This window comes from Falco punctatus (genome assembly GCF_963210335.1).
Source record: "Falco punctatus genome assembly, chromosome: 7".
Taxonomy (NCBI): Eukaryota; Metazoa; Chordata; class Aves; order Falconiformes; family Falconidae; genus Falco; species Falco punctatus.
Genome location: NC_137587.1, coordinates 7848058 through 7860234, shown reverse-complemented (window position 1 = coordinate 7860234; position 12177 = coordinate 7848058). Strand labels below are relative to the sequence as shown.

The following is a 12177-nucleotide window of genomic DNA, read 5'->3' as shown; positions in this document are numbered from 1 at the left end:
TTTCTTCTGTACCTCTTTTTGTGATGGGATGTCCAGAATCCAAGGTGAGGTTGTGCTTTCAGTTTAAATAATGACATTTTAATATTTTTAATGTTTTTCTCTTTTCCTTTCTTTATACAGTCAAACAGCTTGTCGTGGTTTTCCTGACCCCCACTGTGCATTGAGCATGTACCTTCACTGAGCCATCCACAACAATGTGATGCAAGTGTTGGGTGGCTACAGTTAATTTAGAGCACCCATCAGTGTGTGCAGGGAGGATAAATTGCACCTTCCAATATGTGTAACCTTGCAGCCATCTATGCTGAGGGTGAGCTGCCAGTCTATTGATTGTTCACTTATCTTTGGTAGGGACTTGGCAGGGCTTATTTTTCCATAGCGGTGAATAATTTCTGTTGCATCTCATGGAATTTTTGTCACTGCACCACTGTCTCCTTTGCCAGATCACTAGCAGGGAAATTAAATCTTGGTGTAAGAAAGGTTTTAATGGGACACTGCTCTTTATTCTTGACAGTGATGTGGGTCAGTCTATTTGTAGTAGAGAGCCCCTGCTGCCTTGTGGGTGCTACCTGGACCTGCTTGCCTTCTCATCACATTTCTCAGTATTTCCAGCGCTAGTTCAGCCTCCCTGGAAGTAACAACATTGCAGGTGCTAACATGGACAGGGCTTCTGCAGTATCACCTCATTTAGCACCCTTCTGCCTTGTGGGTGCTACCCAGACCTGTTTGCTTTTCCATCACATTTCTCAGTGTTTCCAGTGCTGGTTCAGCCTCACTGGATGTAACAACATTGCAAGTGCTAACGTAGGCAAGGCTTCCGCAGTATCACCTTGTCTAAAAGAGCTCAGAGCAGGTTGAAATCAAGCTGTGGTAAAAACATCACTAAATGTTGCAGCCTTGTCCTAACTAGAGTCCCCCACTGCTGACGTCTGTAGTGCTGGGCTTGGTGTTGCAGAGAGGGAATGCTGAGCTGGGAATGGGATAAAATGAGCAAGTGATGTCACATCTTCTCCGATAATTACTCAGTTTTCTTTTCACTCTTTGTGTGGGAGTTTGTTGAAAGCCACTTGAAAGTCCCAGTAGATATCCCCCTTTTCTCTTCTATTGACCGTTGCATTAACATGCTTAGAGTATTTTAGCGGACTGGTGAAGAATGATTTTTTTCCTCTTAAAATTCCTCTTGGCTGTTTTCAGTCATATCACATTTCGCTAGATGATTTTTAGGACTCTATAATTATTATCTCAACTAATTTAATTGATACAGAATAAAAGCTTGCAGGACTATAATTCCCCAGATTACTCTGGATTTTTCTTAAAAACAGGGTAACTTTCATTCCCCTTCAGTCCTCTGGAAGCTAATGGTTTTAATGTGCGATCACCATTTTATTATGATTATTAGCATCTCAGCTACTTTTTGAATTAATCTGTAATTGTTATATGATTGAAGTTTTCAAGGTATTTTCTGAAGACATCTTCCTTGAAATACTGTCTAGGAGAGTGTAACTCCATTGTAAGCAGTGATGGCCAGGCTTCTTTTCAGCATCCTGCTCTGTTCAGGGAATTGCTTGCAGAAGGAGAATGCGCCTCCTTTCCCTTGCTCAGTTTGGAAGTAGGTGGGATGCGAGCAGGCACCACGTGGTGTGGAGCTGTTCCTGCTCCCCTGTACAAGAGTGCTGTCCAGTATGGAGGTGGGAAGAGGAGCAGCCCTTCTAGCCCTGTCCTCTGGGTGAAATCCAGCCTGATGTCCTTTGTGAGATGTCTATGTTTGCAGTGTTCCTGGAGGCAGCACTCATCACCAGGAATTTGTGGTGACTTGTTTGTTATGTCTTTGACTAATTGAATTTCAAATTTTCTCTCTGCATTCCTAATCCTCATTTCACATTTTGCCAGCTATGAGCATGCCCTTCAGGGCTGGAATGACTTTTCTGAAGGATTTTTGATACGAGTGGCTTCCACCACATACCTTACTGTCTTTAGTGGCCTTTCTTCTGAGCCCTTTTGTCACCAGGTCTGTCACCAGACAGCAGATAGTCAAGCTTTCACGAGCCTATTTTAACTTTGGTATTTATTTCCTTCTAAATTAATCCTTTGTTTTTAAGACCAGATTAGTATCTGCCAATTTGTGACACCTGCATGTCTGGTGCTCTGAAGAGCAGTTCTTTGCCAAGGTCTTTGTGAATAAAGGCTCCTTCAAAAGCATCAATATGTCTTGAGAAGCCAGCTCTGCTTGTACATCAAGGAAAAATTAAAGCTCTGCTTGCTGAGTGTGTGCTTCATTCCAGAGGTGCCTCCTCTCCATACCTGACAGTTGTTAACTTTCACTGTGGCCCGTATGGAACAATTTTAATAATCTATGTTAATCCCAGTCTACGCAGGGCTTAGGTAGATGGTCTGTTGGCCATCCTGTGGGACAATGGAGAATTTGTCCTGCTGAAATTTGGGGAGGGGATTTGAGACAGAAGGAGATGCCCAGGTGGACTGAGGGAAGAACCATATACACACTCAGACAGCATTTGTGATCTGAAGTGTTTCCCAAGGGAGGCTTATTCTTGGTAATCCTCGGTACATGAAATGCTTCCTTTCTCTGCAGTGTGCTTCTAGGCATGATGGATACAAGCAGGTCCATGTCTAACCAGCTGTTGTTCCCAGCTCTTTTTCCTGATAAGAAGAGTCTTCAAGGTATTGCTTGTGCAACCAAGAGCAATATCTTGTGAGATTCCTCAGAGAAAAGCTCTGAGCCATTCTATGGGTTTCCATTTACCCTGCAGTTTCTCCAAGGTAGGACAGAAACCTGTCAGCAGTATTGGACACAGTTGTAGGGAAGTGACACTCTTGCTTTGCCTATGATTAGGAGAGGTCATCTATCAGAGAAACAAGTGCTGCATCTGGACCATGACCTAGCTTGGGGAGATCCAGGCAATTAATAGATATTAATTATAGATGTTTCTGCTAAAAATCCTGACCTGGTTGGTGAGAAAAGAGACCTTGGTAGCTGCATTCACAGTCCTGCCTCATTCTCACTGTACTTCTGCCTCTAACGTGGACTGGAGTTTTGTAAAATGTAGGGCTACAGATAGATTTCCTTCTTCTGAGACAAGTTGTCTGGTCATCTTCTGTCTGTCTAGCAGGGGCAGGAGCTGGCGTTCCCTGGTCTGGACAGCCAGCCAGGGCAGCTGTCTCTTGGGAGTTTTAGCCAAGCCAGTTGTGAGAACATGAGACCCCCTATGCTGTGCATGGGAGTTTTGTCCTGTTTTGTTCCTGGAACTCTCTGTAAGGATGCTCTTGTCTCTCCTGGCTGGGACTGCTGTGTCTATGAGGCCAACCAGGTTCTCTGCAGGGTAGATACGTTTGGAAGAGCCAAAATTTCCTCTCGCTTGGTGCTAGAGGAGAGACTATTTCTCCCTCCTTCTCAGCAGTGACCGACATGGAGATGTACCCTGCATCCAAGTGTGTCTACAACCAGTTGCATTGTCAGCTATGAGTTTTCCATCCTGTTTCTTCCATCTCCCTTGGCAATCTGTGTGGGATGGGTAGGTACATTGGAGGCAGCACCTCTATGCCGAGCTGGCTGCCCAGCCTCATGCCCAGCACTGTGCTGCAGCCCCAGGGTTGCTGTCGCTCTGCCCTGGGCCGTGCTGCAGCCTGGGGTCATTTGAGGGGCTCCTGCTGTGCCTGCAGGAGATTGCAGGGTGCTGTGCTGGCTCATGCTCAGTGCTGGGGTTTTTGGAACAAATCTGCAAGGAGCCTTGCCACTGTGTCCTGCCAGTATCCCGGGCTATCCTGGGGGAGCGCGGCCGGCCACTGCTCCCCTTCCCCATTGCTGCTGGTGGAGGAGTTCCCCCATGGCTGGAGGCAGCGGGCAGAGTGTGAGTACTGAAGCTGCATAAAAGCTGTTTCCCTGTAATGGGCTGCACTCCTGATGCTGTGACAAAATACCCAGCTGCTCTGGCTCCCTCCTTCCCGCTGCCTTTCTCTTTCATCCCGATACTCCCTCCCTGCTTTTCTTGCTCTCTCATCCTCTTTCACAGCTTCCTTTCCATGTCCCCTTCTGGCCTGCTTTTGCCTCTGCCACACAACAGGGGAGGGGAGCAGGGAAACAGCCGGGTCAGAGGCTTGCTTGTTACAGCAGGAGCTTTAGAGTTGGTGTGTAAAATGCAGCACAATAATGTGGGAGACTTCAGGTATGCTCGTGGATGTTATTTTCTGCCTATGTATTCGTGAGTGCTTTTGAGCAGGCAATACGCTGGGGGAAACTCACGCACCTAGCACAAGTTATGCTTGCCCGTGCGTGCCCACCTAGGAAAGTGTGTGTGCGCGCGTGCGTATGTGCGCATCAAGCTGTCAGGTCTCACATGCTAAGTGTGAGACTTGCACATTAGGCTTTCTCCTCACACTCCCCTAGGCCTGTGTTTCATGCACTTGCAGCTCAGCACCCAGTCTTTCCCCTGACATGTTCCCCAGTGCAAGACACTCGCCCTGTCCATGATGTGACACAGCACTGCTTTGCACAGAAGTCAAAGATAGCCACGGAATGGGGTGTGTGTGGTGTTCTTTGTGGTGGTGTTCCTTTCTGCCGTATATTTTGAGGCTTTTGGTGGAGTCCGACACCACAGGGTCTTGGGCAGATGAGGTCTGCAGATACAGGATTTGACCTTCAATGACTTCTGACACAGAAGCGAGAGGACTTAGGAGCCTCCATGCAGATAGGTGTCAGGCATTAATGGGAGATGGGTGCGGAGTTATTTTTCATCATTGATGTGCTTAGATTTTATTAATGTATCAGGGTAAACTTATCTGAAGTTTATTAAAGAATATTGAGTGTAGCTGTGTCCTTGGCAGGAGGTTTGTCTAGTGAGAGTAATAAAGGCAGAATAAATCATTGTCACTGAAGGATGTGGTGGCTGGCCTGTTCTTGAAAGGCGGAATGAACCTCAGGAGCTGAAATCCAGGCCAGGCAAATGGTTGGTGATAGGTTTTGTAATTTGATGGCTGCATTTTGGCCAATGTGAGCAAAGCTGGGAAGTCTTCTAATTCTTAGTTTCTAAAACCACTGTCACTGCAGACTTTGCTGGCAATGTAAACAGTAAGACCAAGACCTGGGTGGACTGAAGGGATGTGATTTCCCCTTGTGGTGTGTCAGTGAGCTGAGAAGGATGAAGGATTGCCTGCGTACTGTCGTCCTCACTGCCAAATAGACACCTGTAGTTTTGATTTTTAACAGATTCTGCTTCCAAGTTCCTGGAAGTTTCTGGAATGGTATCTCATTTTCTTGCTTTAATTAACGGCACTCATACTAAGAGTCTAACATACATGGTTTTGGTCCTGACTTTTGCCTGTTGACAAGGGTTCCCAATCTGTGCATCATAGCGGTGGAGCACAGTGACAAACCAATGCTGTCCCATGGTTAGACATCTTATTCTGTGTAAGGAGGTAGTGTGGACAGAGCCAAAAAGTAATGTGCTGTCACTGATCGTGGTGCCTGTGCAAACAAGTGTTGAAGCCCCTTATACTCTGGAGCATCTTGTCCCGGTCTGGTTCAGCCCCTCTAAATCAAGCCAGAGTCCTAATATTTAGCTGACACATTTGATGATGATGCCCAAAATCAAGAACGGAAATTCCTGGGCTGTGTGAATACTGGACATATAAAGGTATATATATATGGATGTGTGCATGTAACAGACAGTAGAAGGGCTTGGCTCATGTTCTGGTCTCTCTGCAGGTGCATCTGCGCTCTGCTGAGCGCCTCCGGGACCTGTGCTGCACCAACAGAGGCACCTTCATCAAAGTGGGACAGCACCTGGGAGCGCTTGATTACCTGCTACCTGAGGAGTACACTCGCACCCTCAAAGTGCTGCACAGCCAGGCCCCGCAGAGCACCAGGCAGGAGATTGAGCAAGTTATTCGTGAGGATCTGGGCAAAGAGGTAGGGGCAGCCACAGCCTGTGTTGGCTCTCAGGCCTCAGCAAGCCCTGGGCAGCTAGAGGAAGGAAAACAGGAGCAAGGAAGTCCCTGGTAGTTCTCAGTGGCAAGAGGTACCAAGCAGGAGGTATCTCCTCCTTGCCCCTGGGAGAAGGCCATGTGAATTTTCCCGGTCCATTGCTGGGCATTATTAGCAAGTTTAGGAAAGGAGAAGGTAAGAGTGGATTAAGGATGTGAAAGCTGCAGGTGGAAATGGCAGGACTCAGCAGAGCAGCGTACCCCGAGGTTATGCCGAGCCTCACAGGGCTGCTGGAGTTCAGGGTGGAGGGCCATCTGCCACACTGAGGGGTGGGAGCTGGAGGTATTCGTGTTCAGGGCGAAGATATGTTAGCAGAGCTCTGTGAGGGACTGCTCTCCTCTGGCTGCACTAGACCAATTCCATCTAACAGTGACAGCCCTTTACTTTCTCAAGCCCCTAATTAACCCCCAAAGAAAATAATAGCATAAATCACTTTTGGTGCTTACAGTCAGGTAACACAGTAGCCCAGAAGTCTGTGTCACCATTAACCCTCAGCAACCCATAGCACTGATATCAGATGTAGGTGCCTGTGTTCATTAGATATAAGGGAAGTAACTGCAGTAGAGAGGATGTTCTGATGTTTTGCATCTTGCCCTTTGCAAGAAGATATCCCCTCAATCCAGCCCATGTTGAGGAGAGATATTTCAAGGATCACAACTGACATGGTAAGAGAGAGGCAGGAGGCAACAGTGTGTGAAGGCAGTGGTAGAGAAGGTGCGTGTGAGTGGGAGGAAGACAGGGGGCTGAAGAAGGCAAGCAGTGTGTACATCTGTTATTGCTCATATGTAGAGGTTTGTGGGGCTGTTTTGGGTTGTTCTGGTCTGTCTGACTGTGTGGTAAGGAGGTATGTGGGGAATGTGAGGGGGTAACTGAAGTATCTGCACCTAGTGGGTATATTATGGGCAGATTTGGATGGGGTGGGTCTGCCCATGTGTAGTTTAAGGGTCTAGGTATTGTCCAGTCAGCAATGACAATTAATATTCCCCTGAAGTTTAACGGCAGGGTTAATGTCAGCCCCTGACCTGCAAGATGCTCCCTCTCTCTGCACTGCAGCCTTGTAGCCTGGCCGGTACCAGCTGTGTTTCATAGCTCAGTGGATAGATGGAGCAGGGCAGGCTGGCTGCTCCCTGCAGGCTCCCTGCTGCTCTGTGAGCCTCCATCCGGCAGCCTCTCCTCTGCAGGAGCTGTGGAAAGCCACCCCAGGATTAGACCCCATTAAATTACCAGAGCAGCCACCTATGGCTCAGTTTGTGTGGTGTCTCTCAGAGGCTGAGGCAGGTGCTCGGAGACGGGCCCTTTTCTTTTCTCTGAAGTGCGTGTTCAGCTGCCACTGATATGCCCTGGTTTCTTTCAGCTTTTTGGGAGCTAGATGAACCCTCCATGCCTCATTGACTCCCAGCGAGGCAGCTCAAAATCAGTCTCCACAGCAGCCTTCCCTCTTAGCATTCATTTCACCCACATGGGCAGTGCTGGGCAATATTTAATTTTGAAGAGACAAAGAGGGGGAGAAAAAAAGGTAGAAATGGGAAGAAGGAGATAGAGGGAAACGCTAATGAGAGAAAGAGAGTGGTGATAAAAGACACAAATGAAGAGAATGACATGTATAGACATAAAGGAGCTGTTGAAACTGGGCAGTATTAAAAGCTGAGGTAAATGCCCATGTTCATCAGTTGCAAGGTATTTAAAAAACAAAAAGGATTGGGGGATCCTAATGCACCAAAGTTGTCTTTGCTGGAGCCCAGAGGATTTAATAGGGTTACTTCAGCAACAAATTTAATTCCCACGTAGCTACATCCTCAGTACATTTTAAATATGATGTACTTAGCTGAAATATAGATGGCAGAAGGGCAAGGTGGAGTGTCAGGGTAGAGGAGAGTGGAAAGATGGATCCTGAAATCTTCCCCCTTGGGGCCAGCATCTCACCTGGGAGCTTGCAGATGAATTAAAATAGAAGAGAAAATGACAGTGAGGGAAGCTTCCCAGGGCACTTAGGCCTAACCCTGCTGCTCTCGAATTCAGTGGTAAGACTTCCAGTTCCCCCATCAGGTGCAAGAGCTGGCTCCTCACATGAATCTCAAGTGTAGGCAAGAAGTAATTACATACGGTTTGGATCCATGCAGAACAAATGGAAGAAATTGCAACTGGAAATACAGAGATACCTAGGGAGGAATGTGACAAGCCGACAAATTAGGCAAGAGCTTCCAAAAGGGCTTGAAGATCAAAAAAAGCCAATTTTATGTGTAGAAGCATTGTGTCTTCAGTCAATTAGGAACAGTCTGTTTTCTGATGTGACCTATGCCGGAGAATCATATCAGAGGCTTGGATATTTGACAAATGAAGCGGTTTTATGGGAAAACTGGCATAACTGGAGACCATGCCAATGGGACTGATCTTTGAGCAAAGACAGAGGGCTTGTGAGGTAGATTTACAGCAGTTCAATGTGGTTGTTGTCACCCTGCAGACTTGCGTGACACCCTAGTGATCGTGGATCTCCCATTCTTGGCCAGCATCATGGCTGGAGACTGGGAGCTGCAGCATGGAGCTCTGCCATATGAGCTAATGGACTGATTTAAAGGCAAATGGCAGGTGTGCTGATCTGACGTAAAAGGTGCATCATATATGCTGACTAGGGCAACCTGTCAAACCCTGTTTTAAGTCTAGTGGGAATCCATGTAGCTATCAGGGATCATTGGGATAAAAATAATCAGTAGTGAGCAGATGCTGTCTTTCTAATCTTGGCCACAGTGGTTTGGCTAAGTGGTGATGGGCAGTGATCATTCTCTTGAGTGTTGTATGCAAGAGGTTGAGATGGAGGGTGGGATTCTGAGGGCAACACGAGTAGCAGCAGTGGGAGAGGCTGCAGAAAGAAATTTTTACAATGACTTCTGGATCACTAGCAAGATCATAGAGTAAGAATCTTCTGGGGAGACAGTGGAGATACTGCAGGTTGGGCTTGTTCTGGATTCCTTGAAGCAATTGGGAAAAGCATATGGGTGCATAAAATGGGTGATGAGATATGAATAAAAGAGTCTTTCCTACTCTATTTTCATCTTCCTTGCTTGAACAAGGTTCTGAAAATGAAAAGGTGTCAAGTGTGGAAAATGAAATCGAAATGTGTATGTTCCCTACCCCACAACTGTATTTTTCTCTGCAGAGCTATTAATGACACAGATAAAGATGGCTGGCTCAGCTGAGCTCTCTAACTCAACAAAGTGCATTGTGAGCAGAGCCAGGCAACTTCTGGTGAAATGTGGACACCAGAGATTCAGGGAGAAAGACTGATGAGGGGCTCTGGAAGATAAATCTTTCAGAGTGGCTGCACCTTAAAAGCACAAAATCGTTGTGTTTAGAAACTAGAAATGATGGAAGTAATGTTTTACCAGCACTGGGATTAAGGGCATTTCCTCCCTCTGGCAGGTCTGTTGGAAGGGACTGGTTTGTGGCTATGGGATACAGGGATACTGGGGAGGCGATGCCAGTTCAGTCCCAGAGCAGAGATGCAGAACTCAGGGCATCTCTGAGTTTGGCCAAGCCAGTTCCAGCTGACAGCCCTTTGGTGTCTGTCAGAACGGCTTCCTGTAGGTCTTTCTGTATGTGATTTCCATGGACAGGGTGCCCAGAGGAGCTAATTGCTCATTGCTAAAGACTGGTCAGACTGTTGTGAAACTCTCCCCTTTCAAAAGTAAATCTGCTTCTCTCTGCTCTGATCAAGGCTATTCCAGAGCATCCCTCCTCATAGGACTGAATAGCTGCAGAATGACTTGGCAGCCTTTACAGCCCTGGTTTTCTAAATATTGTTGTGCCTTTCTGTTGTCTGGCTCTGGTACTGTCCAGTGCAGTCCCTCATATGGCTCTGTGGGTCTTGCTTCTCTGCTGCCATGCAATGATAATGAGTTTAGATACTGTGACATCTCCTCACTTCATTGTATACTCCTATCTATGCCAACATGCTCTTTTACCTCTTTCTAGTCCTAAAATACCTCCTTGTTTGCAGTCATATTGCACATCCCAGTAGGCCACAGCATAGCTCTACCCCCTCATCACCACTGTAATCCCTCTGTTGTATACAGCAAGACATCATTTTCCAGAGCCCATTGCTCATCACCTTCCAGCCCATCCTCACACACTGGCATCTTGTAATCAACTTTATGACTTTTCCCCCCAAGACTCCTTATTGTCCCTCTTGGTGTGTTTGTGTACTCCATACTCTACCCAGGCTTTAACTCACATTGAAGGTAATTTTTCCTGAGGGGAGACACTCCTTCCCTACACATCTCTCAGCACTGTCCTTTCAGAAATACCTCAGTTCCCCCACCTGTGCTCCTTTCTGGCTGGTTCCCATCAGGCTGGTTCTCGGGTTTCTGCTCCTGTGTCTGGTCTGAGGTTGTGCAGCTGGGGATTAGGACCAGGATAAAATTAGCATCTCCTTGAGGCCAGTGTGGTCCCAGGTAGGGTCTTTCCCGTGCTGGTAGGGCGCCTGTGTGGCACGGCTGCCCAGGTGCTCTCTGTCCAGGTTGTGTCTTTGCCTGGGGGGCGAGGGGCTGGTGCAGGGCATTGGGCCTGTCTCGCCTGCCATGGGAGTGAGGGTCTCTCCTTCCTCCTTGCCCCTTGATTTATCCTCACATCTCTGGCCTCTTGCTAACAGTTGTTGAAGCTGTCACAGAGATGAGTGGAAATTGCTGAAGCTGAGTAGTCTCAGATGCTGTTGAGGGACCCCAAGAAATGCTGACCTCAGGTATCCACATCTGCATACATACTTATACCACCAGTCTGCTGTGCTTCAGGAAGGCTGAGAGGCAAAACAGGGTCCCGTAGGGAGAACCCAGCAGTGATTGAGTGTGTTGGTTCCAGTGCTTGCTGTGTTCAAAGCTGGGAGAAAGGGCTGGGGAGACCCCAGAGGTCAAGGCTTGTCTTTGCTGAAGCCAAATTGTATGAAGGGCTTAAATAGTTGGAAAGACAGTCATTTGGAAGGATGTCAGTCTAGCTCTGCTTTGTGGGAGTGCAGGTAATGGGAAGTAGTGTCTAATTGCTTTATTAGCCAGCACCTCCAAGGAGACCATCCTTTTCATCCACATTTAATTGCAGCTTTTACCTGTTTTTCAAGGACTATTTTGCCATTTGCAAGAAACCTCCTGCAGCCATACAGTAATGGAGCTTGCTGTTTGAGCAGGGCAGGGTATGTCAACGGTTTGACTGTGATTTGTAAGCAAAGCACGTGTGGTAGAGGAACCTCCTGTGCTGAGGTTTGTGAGGCAAGATGCATTTTCACAGAGATGTTTGGAGGACTCAGCCTTAGGTTAAAGGGCTTTGCTCTCCTTGGATTCCTACCATTGTACCTGGCATGGCCCCAGTGCTATGCAGTAAGAAACAGATACTCCTTGTCTGAGAACTCATTGTCCCTGCAGCAAAACTGTGGCTAATAAGGTTACTGCCCTTTGTCCCTCTATTTTAAATTGCTCCCAAGGTTCCCAAAGTGTCTTCTAGGTCGGGTACACATTATTCATCCACTGTTGATGGTACACCTGGGAGCATGGTCACTGCAGTGATGTGCAGCAATGCCATGCGGTCGTTTGACAGGGAGGGACAAAAATCACATGCCCATGTGAACCTGCCATGGGAAAGATTTAGAATGAGACCGCAGCAAGGTGCTAATCCCCACAGCAAGAGACTTCCCTGCCCTGGAACTGTTGAAGTATGGGAAAAGACAGACGGAATAGAAAAGGCTCCTCTTTTTACTCCTATTTCTGTATGCATTCTTGGTACAGCATGGCAGCCTCTGCTGTGTCAGAGACGGGAGAAGGACGGACTGATTCCTTTCCTTCTGGAACTGTTAATTAGCATTTTAAGCTCTGGCAAGACATATGCTTACTTCTGATTTGCAGAACTATTGAAGCAGCGCTGAGCCCTGTGGGAAAGCAGCTAGGCCTTCAGTAGGCTGTTGGGTATTACAGTGCATGTCCTACAGCATCCAAGTTGTTCCCAAGGGAGTAGGAGCCACTTTCTGTAGCTGGCTCCATATGTTGCCCTATAGAAGATTCATTTACCCGGCTAGATCACAAGGTCTTCAGGTCACGATGCTGCAGATCCTGTTATGGCCCCAGAAGGCCTCTTCCCAAGCTGGCAGTGTTGTCTCAACCCATGCAGGATGCCAGGACATGTGCCTACTCCCTCCAGTGTTGCAC

At 47.4% G+C, this 12177-nt stretch overlaps 1 protein-coding gene across 3 annotated transcripts in view; it reads left to right on the top strand.

Moving 5' to 3' along the window:
• The window catches only part of ADCK1 (aarF domain containing kinase 1), a 78873-nt gene that overhangs the window by 25779 nt on the left and 40917 nt on the right, over nt 1-12177 (top strand). For 2 of the 3 annotated variants that reach the window (XM_080395270.1, XM_080395268.1), the window contains exon 4: nt 5717-5920. The exons of the other annotated variant lie outside the window; for it this stretch is intronic. In XM_080395270.1, coding sequence (XP_080251396.1) covers nt 5717-5920 — 204 coding nt within the window. The remainder of the gene's footprint in view (nt 1-5716; nt 5921-12177) is intronic. 3 annotated transcript variants of the gene reach the window in all.